The 23,185-nt window shown below is 36.0% G+C and overlaps 4 protein-coding genes and 1 non-coding gene across 5 annotated transcripts; 2 read left to right on the top strand and 3 right to left on the bottom strand.

Annotated features, from left to right (window-relative positions):
- Window positions 1-459: 459 nt before the first annotated feature.
- On the bottom strand, window positions 460-1,493 carry LOC103450502 (probable non-specific lipid-transfer protein 2). The gene is made up of 2 exons (XM_008389866.4): window positions 841-1,493; window positions 460-659 (listed from the first exon to the last, which is right to left on the bottom strand). The coding sequence occupies exons 1-2, from the start codon at window positions 1,178-1,180 to the stop codon at window positions 643-645; spliced, it is 357 nt and encodes a 118-aa protein (XP_008388088.2). The 5' UTR covers window positions 1,181-1,493; the 3' UTR covers window positions 460-642.
- A 690-nt stretch (window positions 1,494-2,183) lies between these two features.
- Window positions 2,184-2,255, top strand: TRNAP-AGG (transfer RNA proline (anticodon AGG)). The gene has a single exon. It is a non-coding gene; the product is annotated as a tRNA-Pro (tRNA).
- A 207-nt stretch (window positions 2,256-2,462) lies between these two features.
- LOC103450501 (rop guanine nucleotide exchange factor 7-like) lies at window positions 2,463-6,094 on the bottom strand. Its single transcript, XM_008389865.4, has 7 exons — window positions 5,303-6,094; window positions 4,918-5,034; window positions 4,634-4,788; window positions 4,165-4,239; window positions 3,794-4,084; window positions 3,357-3,713; window positions 2,463-3,266 (listed from the first exon to the last, which is right to left on the bottom strand). Exons 1-7 carry the CDS (start codon window positions 5,916-5,918, stop codon window positions 2,760-2,762), a joined length of 2,118 nt encoding a protein of 705 aa, XP_008388087.2. The 5' UTR covers window positions 5,919-6,094; the 3' UTR covers window positions 2,463-2,759.
- Window positions 5,931-19,285, top strand: LOC103423477 (probable glutathione S-transferase). The gene is made up of 5 exons (XM_029089862.1): window positions 5,931-6,011; window positions 10,650-10,775; window positions 10,946-10,952; window positions 14,750-14,964; window positions 18,953-19,285. The coding sequence occupies exons 1-5, from the start codon at window positions 5,931-5,933 to the stop codon at window positions 19,283-19,285; spliced, it is 762 nt and encodes a 253-aa protein (XP_028945695.1).
- Window positions 19,286-19,692: 407 nt separating this feature from the next.
- On the bottom strand, window positions 19,693-21,849 carry LOC103413838 (universal stress protein PHOS32-like). The gene is made up of 4 exons (XM_008352279.4): window positions 21,510-21,849; window positions 21,168-21,277; window positions 20,962-21,080; window positions 19,693-20,581 (listed from the first exon to the last, which is right to left on the bottom strand). The coding sequence occupies exons 1-4, from the start codon at window positions 21,682-21,684 to the stop codon at window positions 20,491-20,493; spliced, it is 495 nt and encodes a 164-aa protein (XP_008350501.2). The 5' UTR covers window positions 21,685-21,849; the 3' UTR covers window positions 19,693-20,490.
- Between the last annotated feature and the right edge of the window lie 1,336 nt (window positions 21,850-23,185).

A 23,185-nucleotide genomic window follows, 5' to 3' on the forward strand; every position in this document is an offset into this window, starting at 1 on the left:
ATGAGACAGCTTTCGCCATGGTCGTTAAATTAAAATCTGGCCGTTGAAGGCGTGAAAGAAGATTCTTCTGCCACGCTTTTACAAAGTTGCTTCTGATCTTGATGTTACAATGAATGTTTGTCCCCAATTTCTCCAATCAATCATTCATTAAGGGTACGTTTACTTAACGGAAATGAGCGTGCAAACAAACGGTATTATTTTCGTTCATGATATCTCATGGGTTTCCAATATGATCAGTAAAAAAATTGAGTGTTTCCAATTTAAAAAATAAACTAAGATATTACGCCAACTACGAGGAAGTAGTTTATATTATACTTTTACAATCAGAAATAACACTCATTCACGATTTCTCATTATCATCATTCAAGATTCCTTTCATTTGAATTAAGTAAACATGTCATCAGAATCCAAGACAGCTTACCGTTTAGTTATATCATGAAGTAAACAAGTTACGAGGGGTTTGGCAAATTGCACATTTTATTTTACCAGAAAGAAGGATACGTACATGATACAGGCTACTAGCTTTAATTTATTGCCAAATTACAAAGCAGTAATCCTACTTAATTAGTCACACTAGTGGCCAACTGCTTCAAATTCCTTAACCAGACCACTCCACGGCCTTCAACCTTTCCTTACATTCAATCACGGCATAGTATAGGCTGCAACATTAGGTTATGTTAGTAAAAAAATAATATTAAACAAAAAAAAAGTTAGGTTGTTACTAATAAATCATAGTTTGACAATTGCGTAAAAGAAAGTTGTATTTTTATGTTTTAGTGAGTAATTTTAAGTACGTATCATACTGAGAATACTGAGAATTGCATGTATTTATAAATTTACCTCCGCACTTGTAACCGACTGGGCGGTTGGCAAAGTTGCAGCGCTTGGGAATGGTTATGGCAACCTCAGGCTTGACACCAGAGCTCTTGGCAGTGTTAGAAAGCAGGATGGCGCAGAGGCAGCTAGGGTTGTGGCCCAACCTCTTGACTTGCTGACAGCAACTATCGGAAACAGCAGCTTTTTCATATTTTGCAGCATCTGCACAAGGAGCAAACTTGAAGGCCTCCTCATCTGGACTAGCTTTTCCACAAGCACTTGCCCCATCAGCCCTTTCAATCACAGCAGTGCTTAAAACTGCAAGAAACCCTAGTACGCAAATAAATTTCACTGCAGCCGCCATTTTTGTGTTCCTCACAAAGTTCACTATACAGAAGTTTGGAGTTGATATTTTGTCCTATATCTTACAATTCCACAAGGATTATCTCTGTGTGATGAGGTTTTTATACTTGAATCCGATCCGAAAATGTGGGTTTTCCATTCATCCACCCGGTACTAGTGGACGTGGCACTAGAACCAAATTGCTTATTTAATTTTTAAAGCACTTTTGGATACAGAAACTGGCCAGAGGGATATCTGTTTCATTTTTACTCCAATAAAAAATATAGCATTGATCATTAGATAGTATGAGATGAAGCCATTACTGACAGTGAAGATCCTCAAAAAATCCCTTGTTGCTGAGACACCTCACCCAATTCTCCAAAAACTCCATACCGACATGTTCCATTGAAATTTCTCCTCTTCCTATGTGTGAATACGTGTAACCAACTACCACACTAGGTTAAATCTTCCAAGATAAACAACTGTTCAACCACTTCACCAAAAGCAGATAAGAATTAAGTCGGCTGGTCGACATAATGTATCAGCCTCTTGCACTCGAGTTCGAATAACCCTTGCTGTAAACTTTGTCTTCCATTAATCAGATTTGATTTGTTTATATGGACGTGTGTGCAACTATAATTTGTTTCCTCTAACAGACGTCCTACAATTTTAATGCTAGTTCCTTCTGTTTATAGATATTGGACATTTCCTAATGATCAAGGTCTAAGTAATAAGAAACTTCTACCTCAAATGATTAAGAGCATTTATCATTGTATCCGAAACTATGTGTTCAAACCCCACATCACCAACATTGCTTGAATAAAACATTCCCCTCCAGCCTGTGGCCTTATAAAACGTTGGTTCAGGAATATTATGATGCAAGAAGAAACAAAGGTCGAGGGAAGGATAATGAGTTTATGATGCAAGAAGAAACCCCTTGAAGAAGAGCTAATTATGGCAAACGGACTTCTGTGCAAATTATATATATATATATAAATATGTCTTTATCATTTCATATCACAAGTGGGCATTTGGTCTAGTGGTATGATTCTCGCTTAGGGTGCGAGAGGTCCCGAGTTCAATTCTCGGAATGCCCCTCCTTTTTGCAAGTTTTTATTGTCCATGGGAGATGATGCGAGCACTCCCTTCTCAATATCCTTCTCTCCGTATTTTAACAATTACCAGTATTTATTTTCTTATGATTTTTGAATTCATAGATAATAACGTAATTATGTTGAAAATTGCCGCCATTGTTTTCTTCTATTCTTCATATCCACTGCACGAGAAAATAATAAGAATTCATATACTCTAAATCCAAACTCATGTAAAATTTTCAGTTCTCTCTTTACAACTCTGTCTGATCCATGTCAAACAGCAACACGGGTCGGCAACAAACTCAAAACTGTAATACAGGATGCATATCTAAACATGAAACACTCAACTCGTCACCGTTGCAGACATCTCGTTCTAACGAGACTCGACAACCTAATGAACCTTCCTGGGTTCCCCACTCTCAGAAGTCCTCCTATCTCCTTCATAAAAACATGCATAAAGGAGCTAGTTGAAGTGGCTGAAGACTCGTGCGTGGGCAGCCGATGGATTCATTCCTGCGTGAATGAGTCCTGTGATTCCAGGCTTCTTGATGCTTTTGTACGCTCAAAAGAATCCATTCGCACGTGAGACCCTATCGTTTCTTGCATTGTGTTCGATACTGAATCTGGTTTCTCAATTGGATCACTGTAGTCCTTTCCTGTTGCATCGATGTTAAGATAATCAGTCAGAACTTTTTTTACACCCAACCCATGCTGAGGGATCTTGCCGATGGTGATGAATGGTGATCTGTCTCCCCTCAGAGGGCTAACTAGCTGTGCGGGTGAAAAGCTTGGTGTGGTGAAAGCTGTTTTGTATGGTGTGCTTGAGATGGGCACCGAGTATGGAGTAGGATTGCTCTTGTGTGAAATCAGACTCACGTTCGAGATTGATGGGAACTGATCAGAATGCCGCATCAAGTCATCTACATAAAGCAGGTCATCAATGCGTGCCACAATGTTAAATGCCAGGCTCTCCAAAACCCTTGAATAGCTCTCCAAGATGGATTTCCCGACATCCTAGCAGATCAAATTTGACCAATAAGTACAAAGAAAAAAACAATTAGAAGGCATGAATGAGAACAAATTTTTTAGTGGTAAAGTCGGCACCTTATTGTACTGAATCTTGCTCATATCGAGGGCTGTCTGTGGAAGACCAGGGAACCGTTGCTTCAAACACATTAACAAACTTTCTGCTCTTTCTGGAAGCAACTCCTTTTTCTCTGCATCAATCATCAGCTCCTTGACCATTTCCCATGATGACTTCGAACCAAATCTGTTCACAATACTCGTAGGTTTTGGGTTTGCTTTTTTATGCCACAGATAGATCGAGGCCTCCACTCTATTCGCAATCTCTATGGCTTGATGTTCAGAAGACAAATCAAGGAAATCAAGCAGGCATTCTGCGGAAAAATGATCTGACGTAATGTATCGATAAATAACATCCCCTAAGCTTGCTTTTCCATTCTGAAACCAAGTTAAAACAAAAGATTAACAACCATGTCTTTGCAATTACACATCACCGGAATCTTGAGGACGTTTCAAACCTTTGGAAGAGATTCCAGATATGATTCAGGGACTTCCATATCTGCTAAAGTAATACTATTGATTGCCATGGCAGCTTTTAATATTTGACTCGTGCAATCGCGTTTGTGCTGCAATTGCTTTCTTGAATTTTTATGGAGTCCACCGGAAGGAACTCGGGGCACAGGTAGCCACCATTTTTCCTCTTGGCGCTGTAACGCTTTTCGGAAAGAGGTTGACCCATCCGCATCTGGGGCTAGAATCCCTTGATCAACATACCAGAACTCTGTATTGTCAAAGCCATCTAAGATTTCCTGCAAGGACTGGCTAAATTCAGAATGGAACTCTCAAAAATGGATCTAAGTGGCAAATGAAGAAGTGTTTAGAAGCTTACAAGAAGCATGTTATCCAATTTACGAAGGGCAGGGAGATTAACGTAAAGATCTGAGCGCGGTCTGCAAGTCATGACCTGAATTGAAGTATATACGAGTCAGAACAATTTCAAGGAACCGATCACTTAGGACCTGAAATTGAAGTATAAAAAAACATAGCCCTACACTTTAGAGTTGCTTATCACAATATTATCACATAAGTTTATATGAGCATAAAGGCTCCAAGCCTGCATTTACATTACAAATGCACCATTTATAATGCAGCAAATTAAACATGACGTACGCTTTATTAGTCATTACGGGAACTTATACCTATAAGTTCTCACTTCAACTCACAATTGAAAGTTTTAACCATTCTTTAGGTGTCTGTTGCCATTCTCAGTACAATATTTAATTGCGCAGAGGGTTTCTGTATTGAAAGCCGAAAGATATTGTGCTCTTCTAAAAATCCACATTGGTATCAGATTGTACCTCCAATTTGCTTCCATCAGGAAAAGTCTGCCAAGAAGGCATCAACTCAACAATGTGATCACTCACACAAAGAAGCCATTCCATCTCTCTTTGCCACATTGATTTCTTCACTTTTGGTAGAGGTTCTAGTCTCCAAAGTTGCCCGAAAAGGGTAGCTACAAGAGGGAACCACAGAATAAGAAGAATTAGCATCAGAATCTACAACAAACTTTTCGTTAAACAACGCCGCAAATCAACCAATCCATAGTTTTAAGACATTGAGAAAGTAAATCAAGAGCACGTACCACAAAGATTAGTAATGGCATTTGATATCGCCAATGCTGTGCAAACTCCATTTCCACAACCTGACATGTCTTCTCCAAGCAGCAATTTTGAAAACCTTTCCTTCATCAACTCAGTCTCTACAATCCCATAAGCCAAAACCAAACATTTTTAGATGAAAAACCATGAAATTGACATGTAGCTTGAGTGTCGGGCCTATTTGGAATTGCTTCTGTAAGGGTTAAAAGCACTTTATAACAACTTTAAACGTGCTTCAAGGTCCTAAAAGCACTTTAAACCCTAGGTAGGTGCTTCTAATAAATGCACTCCCATCATAAGGGTGTATAAGCAAAAGTGCTTCCTACAAAAGCAGTTCCAAACCAGCTATGAATTGGAGGGGAATAATACCTGATATGGTCGACCCTTGTTTCTCTAGTTTCCTATCATCCAAATGGGTTTTCTCCGCCGCTTCATCACCATTCTCACTGGTGCAATCCGGCGCCTCGCCTTTCTGAACAGGCCAACCCAACGACGGCGGCCAAGATGACTCCTCCGAGCTGCTGTGGCTCTGCTCCTCCTCGTGCCCCGTCGTCTCCGACGTCAGACAATCCGAACTTGAACTGCTCTCACGACCCTTCTCCTCAATCAAATCCTCAAAGCTCCCAACTTTATCCAAAGCTTCACCAAAAAATCCGTCACTTTTCTCCCCAATAACGTCATCTTTCTCCACCAAACCCTCCATTGAAGCTCCTCCTTCGTCACCAAAACCCGGCGAATCACAGAAAGCAGAGTTGTTCACCATCATACCATCGTACCGAAGCCTTCCCAGGCAGCAGGAGTTGGAGATTCGAGCTCTGCAATGCAAGTTCCGGAGATACTTCGACGCCCAGAAACCGAAAAGAGAAAATGGGTTGTGGGAGCTGAGGCTTCTGAAGCTCAGTAATGGCAGACAGAGCTTGAGGTGGTGATCTTGTAGGTGGGTTCTTCCTTCTCTTTCCTCTTGGTGAGTGAAAGCTCTGTCCATGGGATCTCAACCATGTCTGATAGTGAAAGGCAGATGGTGAAATATGAAGAGAAAATGGTGGGGTTTTCTGGAGAGAAGAGGTTTGTGGAGCCGGTAATGATTAATGGAGCTTGATCAAACACATGAACAGCGAAAGAGAGAGGCGCATTTGAACTTTGAAGAGCGTATTTGGTTCGAGTTTATACTAGGAGAATGCTAGCTTTTATCTTCTACTACTGTTTCCGTCTATTTTTTTGGTTCACTTTTTAAAGATTATTTGTGTGATAAAAATTAGAGTAAATGTCAATAACCATCAAACTTTTTTGGAATGATTTCAAATTAGTTTCAATTTTTAAAAATATTTTAAATAACTACTCAACGTTTTTGAAATTAGATATATGTTAGATCATCAGCATTAAGTGACGACTTTATCAATATTAAGTTAGTCTTTACTAATGTTTTGGACAATACTAAATTAAAGTTTGTCTTTATTAATTGTCGTCTTTAGAGCTTTAATTTCCTAAATCGACTCTTTTTATCCAAGTTAAGATGTAAATTTGCCTAGCTAAATTGCATTGATTTGGAATTTCAAAGCTCTGTAGATGACTTGAGAGTTGAGAGTAAGAACCTAGCCGCTTTAATAATTGTCCAGACCATCACTTAATGCTAGTGAACTTAACAAATGTCCACTTTTCAAAACATTAGGTAGTTATTTGAAATGTTTTAAAATGTTATCACAAATTTGGAATCATCCCTAAAGATTTGGTAGTTATTTGGATGTAACTCTAAAAATTAACTAAAATGAATTCGTTTAGTCATCTAGTGTTTATTCATATAAATGGCTAAACTATATTTCTCACTTAAACATTGAATTGAAAATGTTAGTTGAACAGTTAAACAATTCCTAATTTGATTGATTTTTTTTTTCTTTTGCAGAATTAAAGAGTGAGCAAAAAATTAGAAGGTTTTAATCATCAAACAACATTGCAAAATTAAATGATAGAATATTGGTAGCATCTTCTTTCTATTACGTGAAAGATATACTACTTTAAACTAATCTAAAAAATTTAAACTAGGATGCATAGCAAGAGCCGATCCACTTTAATCAATGTGTTCATCTTAAATCTTGAATATTTTTAATTAACCTAAACCGCCAGTAGCTCGCTCTCTCTCTCGTTAGCATTTGACAAGGATTAGAAATGATACATGTGTATTAAAAATAATAATGCTAACTTGGGTTTGAAAAATACAATAAAGAATCGTTATGGGAATCGTGCAATCGACGGATCTCTCAATGATGTCTGCCAATTTATCCTTGTTTAGTTTGTAACTTGGAGCTCATTGGTTGTGGTTGCAATGACCATATTACCCTTCTATAAATTTTGGGATCAAGTGCTCATATGATTGTGTCACACCTTTAACTAGGTCCATAGAGTAAAACAGAAGCATTGTACAGAGTTTATATGTTGATTTCTTTCATATGCTTGTCCTCTGATTGAAAATTCTGCATACACTCAATGGTTAAACCACGAATGAAGGATATCAAAAATTTTAATGTATTTTCGTTGACGGTAAAAAATTTCTTGTTCTTCAAGGACAAGATTTAGTGTTTGCTATCACCTGAAATTTAAAAGCAAGTACTAAAATGTTGAATCCTAGCAAACTATTGTAAAAAATATATATATATTTAAAAAAAAAAAAAACCCTTTTTAGGAAATTCATTTTAAAATACCAAAAAGATGTAAACCCCCAACAAAAAGGTTGGCATTGAGCCCGGGGCATTCCAGTAAAACCGGTCTGCTTTTAGAAGCAGAGTTTCCAAGTTCAAAAACCAATAAATAATTCAAAGTATAGGCCAAAACACTTTGGAAGTATAAAACAAAGTTATGCTGGAAGAATATATCTCAATCTTCTAAAAGGAGTTTCAAATTGTTCATATAAACAGTGCTATAATCTTGACCAAAAAAAAAAGTGCTATAATTAAACTACTGTTGCAATTAATATTATAATAGAAATGTGAGTGTAAGCTAAGTAAGAATCCTACATAAATTAGAAGATTTTTTATTTGCATAATTTGTATTATTTGAAAGGTGAGTAAAATTCATCATAAATAGTATAAATAAGGCACAGATCAAAGAGAAATTAATTAAGATACAGCTGAGTCGATTCTCTCCATCTGTCTGCCCTCTCTTTCCCTCTAAGATATTATTTACTACAACAACTAGCAACTAGTTTTTTTTTTTAAAGTTATTATATCAGATTAGTTAAACAAGTTAACGAAATTGGAATATACAAATCTAAGATTCTATTGTTTGGTTCATATTACAAGGCTATGAAGTGTCAAGTTTACCTATAATGGCCAAGATTGATTAATTTGAATTTGAAATAGCTGTTGGAGAAGACTACTAGATTGACTATATTAAAATTTTCATAAGATTGGAAAGAGGCAAATAATCTTGAGTATGGCCAAAGATACATGGCCTAAGATGCAGAGGTTGAAGAATGTCAAATTTCACATCAGAACTTGACTGTTACACCCTTATCTTATCTAATGAATGTTTTCACCATTATTTGCATCGATACATTTGATTCGTAACTTCACACACACGTTGGTATGTGTATATGATTAAACCAAAATCAGTATAGTAGTCTCTTAATCATCTCTAGGAAATCTTATCGACAAAAAAAATTTGTTTATGGTTTAATGATTTGGGGCATTTCATGATTAAGTTTTGTTTATGCATGGGACAATGGACAGCATTTTCATGATATTGACCAAAGTAGTTAGTGAGAAAGAAATAAAATTAAGATCCATAATAGGGTACTAATTATATATGATCAATATAAAACAACTCTGAAGTCTCTACCAACTACAGATGCCCTAAATTAAGAGAAACTTTTCAAGGTGCCAGAAATATGGCTCATACACCAAGTGTCTGTTACAAGTGGTTTGAATATATTTTTTTTTCAAGTATCCAACTACTTGTATTATGAATTTAATATACGAGCCTGTATTCCCGGCACAAATAAAAATTTCTTGGCACACAAAAAAATTTCCCCTAAACTTATCTCAATTTTGTTTTGTCTGGTGACTTTCCGTGCAAGGCATTATTATGTAATTCCAATTTGTGCGTGATGAATGACATAATGATGGTAGTTGTTCCAAGTTCGAAATGATGAAAAACGTATGTGAAGAAAGAAAGGCTCCTCCCAACCGTTGTTTGGATGTTGACTGCTACCTTGAATAAACGTAGAGGGAAATGCAAACTTCAATTCCAAGCTGCTTCTCGATCTCTAGAAGTTAAAAAGAAAAGAAAAAAGAAGAAAGCAATGGAGCCTATGATAGCATGATGCACCACTTTTGTGCTTTAAATGTTGATTCCTCGTTAAAGCTTGTGTTTCCATTTATTGCCATGGCTCCATCCTCCATTTCAATTTTCATATGCAATTTTTTTTTTCAGAGAATAACTTATATGGCATGGATACACCGTCATGGTGATGCTGTTCTGTGCCAATGAAATAAAAATATGTATAAGTTATTGTTCATATGTCCATGTTTCATTGACACAACACGTCACATGACGGTGTACTCGTGTCATGTAAGTTATTCTCATCCTAAAGAGTCAGAAGCTAGCCCTTTGGCAATTTTTTTCCGGAAATGATGTAAATATGCTACACAATTGATGGACCACAATGCTAACTATTTTTTTTTTTTACAAATCTGGAATTATTATCATTTGTTTAGAGGTGTTAAAGAAGCATAGTGGACCCAAATTGAGATGTGTTACAATGTAACACAATCGCCAACACGTGTCTGGATGATTTCAAATTGTTGATTGTTATGAAATTTACATTTGATCAATGATTATAAATCTCTTAGACACGTGAGCCACTGACTTTAGCAAAATTCTACATGTTTTTCTTATCAAATAACAAATTTCACTAAAAAAACCTTTCAACAATTCAACTATGACAGCAAAATATCAACTTCAGAAAGGCAACAAAACTGTTGATCTTAGGTCAAGCTCATAAGACCAATATCCACCAAAACCCTAAAACGACTCATTAGCCTAAATGAGTACTACTGCCACTGCATCTAGCCGTGAAAGAGATTCTAAACTCATTGACTCTAAGTGACACGTTAGCAATTTTGGGGGTTTCCAAGAGGAACTGCCCTAATGGCTCCATCCATGGGTTACCTTGTTAAAATCAGAAGACGCCCACATACATGCAAGGCTTGCAGCCCAGCACCAGAAGGTAATAGCATTTTGGAGTCCAATTCTCTCGTCGGTGCAAATTGTTAGCAGTTGCAGTAGTATTTTGATTTGGGTAACTTCCAAATGCACCCTAGAATCTAATCAATACATCTAGCATTTAAAAATTTTATTTTCTTTATAAGTGAAAGGTATTAAGTTTGTTGTTCTAAGTACGAGTTCGGTACGATTATAGTTATCCCATTGTGTAGCTCAAATACCCATCCTAATTATCGTTGAATGAAAAAATCATTTAAAGCTTTTTAGGGCTCGATTTTAACATAGGGCTCGATTTTAACATAGCACTCAATATTACATGTATTTTAGCTGTTAGATTCGATTCTACAATTATTAATTCGTCTATTTCAATCATAACTATTTATTTTATGTGCTACTCGGTGCTACATACCATCTAACAGAATAGCAATGGCCTTATAGCAGATATGCTCATCTTGTCTCCCAAATTATCGTTTTTTAATGTCAAAGAAATAATAATTAGACAAACGTTAACATAATCCTTCAAAGAGCACCAAGTTTCAATGAAGTAATGCTGTTGGGGGTTTGGGGAAGCCCATTCAGTAGAGTGGAAATAGCTCTGAAGTTGAAAGGTGTGAAATATGAATACGTTGAGGAGGACCTGCCAAACAAGAGTGCTTAGCTTCTGTAATCCGGATCCAACCCAGTTTATCAGAAGAATCCTGTGGTCCTGCACAATGACAGACCAATAGCTGAGTCCCTGGTCATTCTTGAGTACATTAATCTTTGAGGATTAAGTATATGAGAAAAGTTATCTAGCTAGACGGTGAATCTAAATCATTGATAATTAAGGTTATTTTTAATAAAGTTGATTATAGCATGAATGTATAGTTTAGAGTAATAATCTATCAATATAAGTATGTGCTTGGTGATTTTGCAATAAGTATATAAGCTACAAATTCGTTGTGTCTAGCAATACAAAATGTTTATATTACTAAAACTTAAACATTGATTGAAGTTGAATCTTGTTCAAAATGCATATTTGTGTAGTTTGAATTAAACCTGACCATACATGTCTGAACCCACATAATATTATGGTAGCATAAAAGGTTTATGCTATAAAATATGAATTGTTGATCAAGTTAGTTCTGGTATGAAATATTTCTAGATTAACAACTTGAAAACATATGTCTAGTTACATAAAATGTTTATGTCACAAACTCTTAAGCATTGATCAAGTTGATGATATGTGTTGTCTCATATAATAGTCAAACAACATTAGTTTGACAACTGAATATTATTGTTGAGTATAGGCTAGCTTGGGGTTCCTGTGTTTTTTTTTTTTTTCAAAACTGTTTCTGATGTGTTGTGAGAATAAATGGTTGTGAAAAAAAAACATAGTTAAGTGCTTGGTAAACTATAATGGTGAAAGTGCTTTTAGCAACAAAAAAAAAAAAAAAAAAAAAAAAGCTATGTTAGAGTGTTGGTAAACTTTATATAAAACAGCTATTTCTGTGTAAAACCAAAAAAACCAAAAAAGATATGTTGCTAAATGTATTTTAATTTAACTAGGTAGTTAAAATACTAGTTAATTTCTTCTTTTTTTTCTCTGTCTTACTTTACCTAGCTCCAATTTTAAATAATTATTACGACAAAATTACTTTTAAATATTGAAATAAGATAGTTAAAATACTATCAAACATATAATAATAATCTAAAATTCTCGAGTTAATTGAAATATCGTCAATTATATAATATATATACTTGAAAATGTAAATATGTAAAAGTTGTTCAATATACAAAATAATCTAATTAGATGCATTCTTCAAAATTGATGCTATGCTATTTCTTAATGCTTCCATCTCTCTTTGATCATGGTGATTTTGGTCTTCTTCTTCATCACCATCACTATCATTCTCTTGACTAAAGTCTTCAGGGTCATCAAAATGCTTATCATGTTCGGAATGCATCCTTATGTAGTTATGAAGAGTCATTGTAGTAGTGACAATCTTCACTTGCTTATTGAACGGATAATTAGGATATCCCTTAAAATTGCCCATCTTTTTTTTTCATACTCCAAATGTATGCTCAATGACGCTTCTAAGAGAAGAATGTCTATGGTTGAATACCTTTTTATGCCCTGTTGGTTGGCCACTCCTACAAAAATATGGGAAATGATATCTTTCGTCTTTTAAACGGTCCCAAACACCCTCTCATTTGTGGGTACCATGCATCTACCAAATAATACTTCCCTTTCAAATGTAAATTTTGTTTAAACAATATTATTATTTCCAAAAGTGAAAGGATTTATAAAATTTTCAGAAATAAGAATTAAGAATAAAGGATTACCACCTAGGGGCTTAGGAAAATTCACACTCCGGCTTCTTAGAACCGATAGAAAAATCCTTGTTCAGGTGCAGTGGCTTCCCATCTAGCACAAGCATATGTGAATTGATGTCAAAAATATACGCGGCCATGACATTTTGATTTGGTCTTCTTTTCCTACCATTATGTGGTACTCAATCAGGAGGAGGTATTGAAGCATCAACATGTACACCATCTATGGCTTCAAAACAATCCTAAAATTAAGGAATTAGGTTTTGAGTTGATCGCCCACTAAAACTCCACGCTGCTGACTTGTCCATAATGAAGTGTGGCTAATCTCATTCGCTAAATATATCCCATTTGTTGAACCGACGGGTATCCGTACTGACCTGGTTGTTAAATTGAGTAACGCAGCTGCGTTTGTCCTTTACTCAAATTCATATTCACATTCACATTTGGGCAAGGAAGTGGACCATGTGCCTGCCACATCATCATTTAACAGCCAAATTGACTCAAAATTTAACGAATGTCTAACATTGCAATAAATCGTAAGTTGATGTATGACATTGTAATGTTTAAAGGTGAGGTATGAATTTGTTATGTGACCTCAAATTAAGGTGGTAAAATGTAATTTACCCTATTAATGAATATCCTTAAAAAAAAACCCAAGTACATCTATGATCATTGCTCCTTAAAATCAGCCTATTGCTAATACTCACAATTCAAACAGCAGACAAGTCGTACGCGGATCATGTGATTTCCTCTTATCGTTTTTTATGATATCGAAAAATGAATTAATAGACAAATGTTAACTACGTCTATAAAGTTAACACAGAAATTGTGAGGAGCAATTTATGAGCGGATTTGCTAGCACGTAATATTACTAATCAAATAAGTTTACATGCATAAACTTGTCATCCGCCTATGTTATAAATTCACACCTCTACAAAATCACGATTCAACAAACCATCCAGTATTCATAATATTTGACTATTGTAAACTTTGTGGCACTAATGACAAATTTTGATGCTTATTTGTAATGCTTTTATAAACACGAAAATCTTGTAATAAATGAGACAAGAACACATATACAAAATAAATTTGCATTAATGAATTTGTAGTGTTACAATCTTTATTTACAAGTTTCCTCTGATTCGATCTCCAAAAGATGTGTAGATGTGTAAGTTGTTGATCCGAGGGTCGCAATGACTTGATCTCGGATGAAGGGTTGCCGTGAGGTTTTGGCTCTTGGCGATTTGAAGGATCGGCACGGGTAGTAGTGCTTGATGATTTTTCAAAGCTTTCTGAATTCTTTTGAGTGTTTTGGGAATTTAGGTGCTTGAGCTTTGGCAGCGTCTAGGTGCTTGAATGATTTCTGAGCCTTTTTCCTTTGCCTTGGAGCCTTGTATTTATTGACTTCCCGAGTCTTGCCTATAGTTAGATTTGGTCTTAATTGTGAGCTTGATTAATTGACAAAAGAACCAGGATTTGATTTGTGGCTTAGATCGTGATTTGTTTCCATCAATCAATCAATCAATCAATTATTTGATTTTAAATCAAATAATCAATCTTGCCCAATTTGGCATTTCTATTTGTTTTTTAAATTAATTAATTTGTTTAATCTAAATTAAAATCAAATATTAATTTCCGCCAATCGTTGACATGTGTCCTTCTTGATGACTCGTCCGATTTTGATGAGTCACATCCACGTGTACGATTTGTGAGACAGATGACATATGTCATGTATGCTTTGAAATATCAAAACTTTAATATGTTGGTGAACATTTATTTTACCTAAATTTCGATATCTATAGCCTTGTTCGCTATGATGTCATAGAAAACAAAGGTTTACTGATAAGTAACTGTGTGACCAAAGTATTTTCTTTTAATATCACTCAGTTGTAATTATTAATAAATATTCTTAAATCAACTAAGTGCATCTCTAACCACTGTTCTTAATAAAATCAGCCAATTGCAAACTAATACTTATAAAGAATCAGACAGCAGACAAGTTGTATGCCGTTCATGTGATTTATGAGTGGAATATCCGTTCGCACATAGTGTTATTAGTCAACTAATTTTATGTGCATAAATTCGTCATTCACCTATTTTATAAATCCGCACCTCTATAAAATCAGAAGAAAAAACCAGTCGTCAGCACAGACAAATACTACTACGTACCACTGTAACATATCATGGCTGAGGAAGTGAAGAAGTTTGGGATTTGGGGAAGCTTGTTATGTCACTGAGTGGACGTAGCTCTGAGACTGAGGGGCGTGAAAGCCGAATCTTATGAAGAGGACCTGCAGAACAAGAGTGCTTTGCTGCTCAAATACAACCCCGTTCACAAGAAGGTTCCTGTGCTTGTCCACAACGAGAAACCAATCGCGGAGTCCCTCGTTATTGTTGAATACATTGACGAGACTTGGAAGCATCAAGGCTCTCCCATTCTGCCTGAAGACCCTTACCAAAGAGCCAATGCACGCTTCTGGGCTCGCTTCATTGATGAAAATGTAGGGATTAGTGTTTCAGTTTAATCATTTTGTATGCAATTCAACGTAAAATGCACGCTTGCGATGCTCAACAGTAAACCTAAATCATGTTGGAGCAATATTAGAAAATATGAAAATCATAAATATAATTCCAATGATAATAATCATAAAGCAATTCACAACATCAATTATATAGGAGATTAATATAAACAACTAGAGTGAAAGTTAGAATAACTGACAAACTTGGAGATTGAGGCTTGCATAAATGCAATGTCCTAAAGATAGAATTTCGCCCATACTCTTGTGCTTGTAGTTCGGTAGGCGTCCATCTCCCATGATTCAACAATCTATAATCCGAAGTCAAAGCACTTCAATCTTCGGACTCTGGCGAACTTTATATATTCCGTACTCTCAAGACACAACTCGGAATTTGACACACAAAGCATGAGAGAAACAAAGTGGGGAAACCCTATTTCTCAAGAGTAAAAATTAACTCTAATTTTCTATATTTAATACCAATGGTTTCATGGGTTTATATAGAATCCAACTTCTACTTATTAAAGAGATGTAACTTTTCATCTATAAGTATACATCACTTATCAAGGGAATATCACCTAAACAACATAACCTTTCTAAGAAATTGGTTAACATAATTTTTCATTCAATTATTAAAATTATATATTACAATATTTCATATTATAATATATAATTTCCAACAATCCCCCACATGAATGAAAAATTAGGAAGAATTTGAGAGTACAGGCAGACAAGAGATGCATCGGGAGAGGTGTCTTTTCGACTTGAACCTACCCTAGTGAATACTTATCGGGTTTACTTGGTGACGCAGTGGATGTAGAAGATCTTGAACTGTTCACCGCAGTAGTAAACAGAGACAATAAGCAACACACATCACTAACCCTAATATATAACGGTTCATACGGTTGTGTTCATTTTGGTCCTGAACAAATCCCGGATTCATGAGAGCTTTAGAGAATTTAGCCATCTCATTCTCATAGAAGCGACCCACTTGTACTCTCACATAGGTGACCACTGATTAAAAATAGTCTGCTCTATTCCTCTTATTTATAAGATATCACTGTCATTAAGTATAAATATACACCTTGAAACTTCTACAGACAACACACTTGTTCCATCATAGGAATGAGGTACGTAGTGTGTTAACTTCTTTGAATTATGCCCAACTAGTTTGCCTATTGAACTTAGACCATGGGATCTCCAATCAACTAAGTTAGGTTTCCGCCCGGCTGATTCATTAGTTATGTTGGCTTTAGCCTCATTCCCCTCGATGATCAACTTACTCTCTAGTCTAACCTTGAATAATTGGATCCACTACTAGGTTGACTTAATGGTGTACACAATCCATCTTATGAAATTATATTTCATATGAGAGTAGTTGTTTTCCAATGTTAAGTCCTCGAAACATAGGTTAGGACTTATTCAATAATTTGCTAACACTTGGAAATAGATTTCTCCCACATTTAAGGTATTTGTAAGAAGGTCTCTAACCTTGTCATACCTTAAACAATTACTCATTACAAGAGATGACATCTTAAATGTCGTTCAATTAGCAAATTACTTTTAACCAACCCCCACAATTCTTTCATAATTGTGGTTGCTTTTAATGGTATCACTCAATTGATCATTTTTCATACTTTAAGAAGTAGGAAGCAATGAAGACTATATCTTCATATAATTAGGGCCTTAATGCCTTACTAGCCGTTTTTGGAAAAGCACTTATTGGCCTTCATCCTTTAGCTTATAAGCTTTCAAAATTGTCACGGGTCTCAAACCCCCACACAAGAATGTTATCTCCCTTTTTGCCTCGGCCCCCCACAATTCAATCATCATCTTTCCAAGACAAGGTTAATTAATTCATCTCAATAGAATTTTGGGTTTCTCAAATAACTAATACTCTTGACTTGTGGCAATACTCGGTTTGTAGTTGTCATGACATAACTGGTCTTGAAAGAAGCATTAGGCTATAGTCATTCTTAGCACTACAAAGTTATCTCTGTGATTTATGGACCACATTCTATAGTGCCTTCTCATTCAAATTATGTCAAATGGTGCATCATTTTAACAACCTCAAACACCATCTAGTGATAGAGAGAAACCATATCATCAGGTTCTTCAGCCCCAAAGTCCAAATGGATTACATTTTGCCTCTTTCTGATCATTTGGTTTCCTCAATAAAAATAGATCATTAATCCTTCTTATGCCAAACCACAAAAAGTAAATATTACAGCAAAAAAACCCATTGTTTACAGTATAAACAACTTTTCCACCAACTGGTATGAGAATGCACAAGAAAATTCATCATGAACCGTTAGAGATTTCTGAATTCCTCATTGAGTGAAGACGTCTCACATATTTTCCAGAAATTCTCAAGATTGAACAATAGATGTCATTCCTTTCTGCAAAAGAAACTTTATGCATGAACTGGGCATGATTCCCAGTACCAAATTGACATCAAATTCCAACCCAATACAACAGTGTGGTCATCTCTAATTAACCAGATAATGCAGATTTTGTATCATATCATTTGTTTTCTAACAGAAGAGTAAACATCAAACATGGCCTTTGAAAAGATATCTCATATGCAAACCAATTAACAAAAAACGATATGCCTCGTTTTAGCAAAACTTTTATGTATAGCAAATGTATATGGTGATTGTCCACAAATATTCATATCTGTTCGTGCATAAATGACAAACAAAGGATAGAATAGTCTGTCTAAAACCTAGCAGGCTTCAAACATCGAAGACCAAAACTTCCCTAGTTATCCTCATAACCAACACTAGTATATAATCATAACGTAACCACCAAATGAAGGCATGCATAAATGTCCAAGTCAATCTAAATATGAGTCTAAATGCTGCAACTATTAGCGTCAGTTAACAAGGCATTCATATAATGAAATAAATAACATGGCAGTAAGTATTTTAGTAAAGTAACCGCATGCACCGCTTCACGCATGCTTTCAGACATAAGAACAATCACAGCAACGTTCGCAAAAGATACATTACCTTTTGCATTAGACAGAACAAATTGCAATTATAACAACCTCATGCCATGTTAAATATATATATACCAATGGACAGCATAATCATTCATCAAGAATCTGCAGTATAAGGCAGTGGTACTGCACTTTCAATATCAGATTTATACATGTCAAGTAATCAAACTTTTCCAAAATCTGTCACATAAATTGCGCGCACACATTCATATTTCTAATTGTTCCATAGAGGTAAAAAAATTCTATCTTTAGATTGTTGGAGCAATATTAGAAAATATGAAAAATAACACAAGAACTTCAATGATAATAATCATAAAGAAATTTCACAACATCAATTATATATGTGATTAATATAAACAACTAGAGATAAAGTTAGAAAAACTGACAAACTTGAAGATTGAGGCTTGCATAAATGCAATGTCCTAAAGATAGAATTTCACCCCTACTCTTGTGCTTGTAGTTCGATAGGCGTCCATCTCCCAGGATTCAACAATCTATAATCCGAAGTCAAAGCCCTTCAATCTTCGGACTCTGGTGAACTTTATATATTCCGTACTCTCAAGACACAACTCGGAATTTGACACACAAAGCATGAGAGAAACAAAGTGGGGAAACCCTATTTCTCAAAAGTAAAAATTAACTCTAATTTTCTATATTTAATACCAATGGTTTCATGGGTTTATATAGAATCCAACTTCTACTTATTAAAGAGATGTAACTTTTCATCTATAAGTATACATCACTTATCAAGGGAATATCACCTAAACAACATAACCTTTCTAAGAAATTGGTTAACACAATTTTTCATTCAATTATTAAAATTATATATTACAATATTTCATATTATAATATATAATTTCCAACAAATCATTGATTATGTTGATTCTTACTAGAATGTTTGTTACACCTTAAGACGTACAATCTGACAACATAAGAATACGTCTATTTTGTTTTTTTTATATTTATGTTCAGTGCAAGCCGGGAATAATCAAAGCTTTCTTTGAGAAGGAGGACCGTGAGAAGGCGGTGGACGAAGCGCGTGGGCTTCTAAAACTACTTGAAAATGAGCTCAAGGACAACAAGTTCTTTGGGGGAGAGACTATTGGATTCGTAGACATTGCTGCTAACTTGATAGGCCACTGGCTTAAACCAGCTCAAGAAGCTTTGGAGTTGGGTCTGCTGAGCAAAGAGAAATCTCCTAAGCTCTGGGATTGGTATGATGAGTTTGTCAGTTTTGTTAAGGAAACTCTGCCTCCTACAGATAACCTAATTGGCCTCATCCTTAGTCGCGCAAGTTCGACATAGATGCTTTACAAGCATTTCATAGCTCGTGAATAAATTACAAGAAAAATTCTAGATTGTTATATCTTGAATTTGTTTATTAAATATTCATTCAGAGCAACTATCGTATTATGTCGTTGAATTGTGAATTTTGCCCGCCAAAGATTTAAAAACTTTGCATTTGCTTATAATAAACTAGAATCGCTCCTCTCTACAAATAAATTTTGAGAATTGATTCTAAAATAAAACTTCAACTCGGGTCTTAGACAACTCGTTATAGCGAAAGATAGAGCGGATAGAATTCGTCAATTGACAGATTGGCATGACTTGTTTCTTGCAAAGAAATGCAATAAATCCATAAATGCGCGCAATGACAATGAGACAAAGATGTTCATTGAACCGTGTCTTGTGGTCAATTGGGATGGCTATGATTTTTTATTTTTTTGGACAAGAATGAAGCTTTATTAATGAAAGAGAAATACAATTTGTGTTAAGAAAGGCCTAAACCTAAACAAAACACAAAGTCCTACATAACAAAGCAAACATAAAAAAGAAACCAAGCCCAAGAAAACAAGCCCAAATAAAAAAGCTACAACCTCAGCCACAAAGGGAGACCCACACAAATTTAGGCCCGTATGCTACAAAAGAAGCAGTGAACAGTAGAACCCTAATCTCCAATCGCCAAAACCCAGCCACCACCGGCACAACCGCTGCTACCTCCACGAAGGAAGACATCACACCAAACTGAAAAATGCACCCTAACCAAAAACTAGATCTGAGAGTATTAAGCACAGTCAATCCACCAAGAGCCCAAGCCTCCATAGCCACACCTGCAAGAAAAGTCACCAAAAGTAACAGGAGGAGGGGGAGGGCGAAGGGGGTGTGTAAAACACCCTTGTTCCGACGTGAATCGTTCCGCACTTCACCCAATTTTTTCGGTAAGTCGGATTGACAGTGAGTTATGAAGGTTGGGCCTTGAGTCAAGATAGAACCCAACACTCCGAGATCTAATTCCTGGTTAAGAGTTGGAATAGATGAAGGGCAGGAAGAGGGAGGTAGGAGAAAAGGGTGTGATGGGGAGGGAGGAGGGCGATGGTGGTGAGCAGCAGTTGGTTGAGGAGCAGGTACAAAACTGAGACAAGAGCTCAGATAGATGAGACATAACTCATAATGACAGATTATTATAAAAACCAGATCCAAGATTGTAATTAATTATCGATAATACAATTTTAATGGTGTTGCATGCTTGGGTCCTTGACGACGGTCACAGGGATTGGAGCATTCGTGAGCACATAGTTGCTCACACTCCCCAGTAGGATCCTGTTTAATTTCCACAAAACAAATAGATTAAACATATAATCCCAAATTAATTAAGAAACTCTTACTATAAAACTAAAAGAGAAAATTGGAGCATGGTCCAAAATAAAAAACCATTTGTATTCATCCCTATACTCATCATAGTGTGAAGTACTAGTCGTTTCGGATAATTTTGTTAGAACTCCTATCTTTTATTTGTGCTATTTTGAATAGAAGCTCTTGAGGTGTTACCTAAAAGGTCTAGTACTCTACGTTGTGACAAAATCGAAAAACCAATCCTCACAGAATTTTAGTTCAGTTACCAAAGTTCAATTCCATATAAAATTCAGATCAATGCTCCAATTTTCAATTCCATATAAAATTCAAGAAAACTGCATAGATACCTTTTGATGGTGCCAAGGCCTCTGCTCCCCATGACCAAAGAGTCCAGTTTCAGATCTTCAACTGCTTGAAGCAGCTTCTCCCTTGCATCTCCCCAATACAATTTTGTCACAACATTCACCTGCAAATTAAATCCCATCAAATATCAAGCACAAAAAAATCACTGATCAAAATCCAGATCAAAATTATGCCATTAATCAAAGCAAACCTCTCTCTGCCTGGAAGCAGTGTCGAGTGTGTCAAGAACTTCTGTATCAGTTTGGACACCGTACTTCGTCATAATCTCAGGCTCCCTAAACTCTGTCAATGGAATCAGAGCTGCAAAAAGCAAAAAATCCCAGATCAGATACATAACCAATATCATCAAAGCTTCAAACTTTACCTATAAACAGTACGTTTTGTAGGAGAGTTTAATATAAACTCATTTTCAAATGGCATATTTAGAATAGACATTTGTTCCATAGACTAAAATACTCTGGTCGACGAGAAGGATAAGATGACCTAGCTAACTGGCATAAGCTCACATCTACGAAATTATAAGTGTACTTACGAGAACCGGATTGGGCCCAGAGCTGGGTGCGGGACTCGTCGAGGGAGTTGGGGTTGATGTGGATGATATAAAGGGTGTCACCCTTGTCAGCCAAGTTGGCAATCGCCCATTCCAAAGCGTTCTTGCTGCTCTTCGAGAAGTCCATCGCCACACCAATCTTCCTATCCTTTCCCATTCCCTCTGATCTCTCTCTCTCTCGATCTCGATCTTCTGCAACTCTAGGGTTCTATATCAGACAAGAAAACACAATCGTTGCGCGTGAACGTTTAAAAAAGACGAGTTTCGAAGCTTGTAGAGTAAGCAGAATATAAAGAAAAGATGGAGCGTTTTAGGCCTGTAGGGGTTGTGCGTTTTACTGTTGGCTGGTATTTGTTTTTCGTTTCATCCTGACCGCCCACGCTGGTCCAGGGGACCAGTGGTGGGTTCCACTTTTGTTTAATATGGGATTAAAGGCCGTTGGATCGTCACATGGGGCTTCTTGATGTGGTCGCGTGATAGAAGCACCACGACACGATGAACGTGAACTCGTTAGGTTTCGGATTGGCATGCCTGCCCGGTGTGGCAGTGATTCAGTGTTCTGGATATTGGATGTATGATACTTTAATGGGTCGGTTGCTTAAGCTTTATAACACTAATTAATCAAAGAAAAGGAGTGATTTTTGTGCTCTTGTTTTTACCACTGGATTTTATTTTTAATTTTTTAATTAATGAAAAAAATAAATTAAAACATAATCAACGGATAGAAAATAAAACGTGCAGAAGGTCGAAATGGAGTACGAAAATCATAATGTTTGTTCGATTCAATGGTTCTAGAAAGGTGGTAAATGTTTATTCTCACAAGTTTGATGGTCTCTCTTTGTAACTTGTACAAAAGAAGAAACAAGGTTCACTAGAGAAATATGCATCCATGATGAAGAAAATTGATTTGATAGATTACCCGTACGAGTTTGATGGTCTCTCTTTGTAACATGTTGCTCACTGTATGACAAGCATTAAATTAAGGAAACTTTAACGAAAAATTTCCGGTACTATTCACTTTAACGAAAAATCACATTTTTACACTAAAAAGTCAATCCTAGTACTATTCACTTTACTCTTTATTTTGTCCTTATCATTCAAACTCAAAGTTTTCAAGCCTTTTTCATTAGTTTTCCTTTAAATTAATAAGGTTCACTTCTTAGGATTGCACAAGTGTCGTTATTATATTTTGATTTCGAGAGATTTTTTAGTATGCTAGAAACACAGTCTGATAAACTAATTGTAACAATATAATTAGTTGTATACTTAAAAAGTAAACCGCACCTTGGAAAAGCTCTCTCTAATTCAAGAGATAACCTCTTCCTATTCTCATGTCTTGAATGAGTCAAGTAAACTTAGTCCACTTGTCCCTTAACAAGAGAGAGATGAATAATATAACAGGTGGCGTTAGCTAAACAAAATTCGTGTTAAGCCGATAGTGGCAAGGTACAGGCCGGGTCCAGCTTTGGCCCTTTAGATTGGGGCCGGCCCTCTTCGGCCCCCAGCCGCGGACCAAATGGTTGCGAAGCTGCCTAATATCAAAACCCCAAAGGAAAGGAAATAAAATGGATGCGGATGAGTTGCCATTATTGTTTTGCTTTCCAGAATTTGGAAGAAGGAAGCTGATTTGCATTTTCCTTTGTCCTTGTCGTGTGACT

This window comes from Malus domestica, chromosome 12, assembly GCF_042453785.1.
Source record: "Malus domestica chromosome 12, GDT2T_hap1".
NCBI lineage: Eukaryota > Viridiplantae > Streptophyta > Magnoliopsida > Rosales > Rosaceae > Malus > Malus domestica.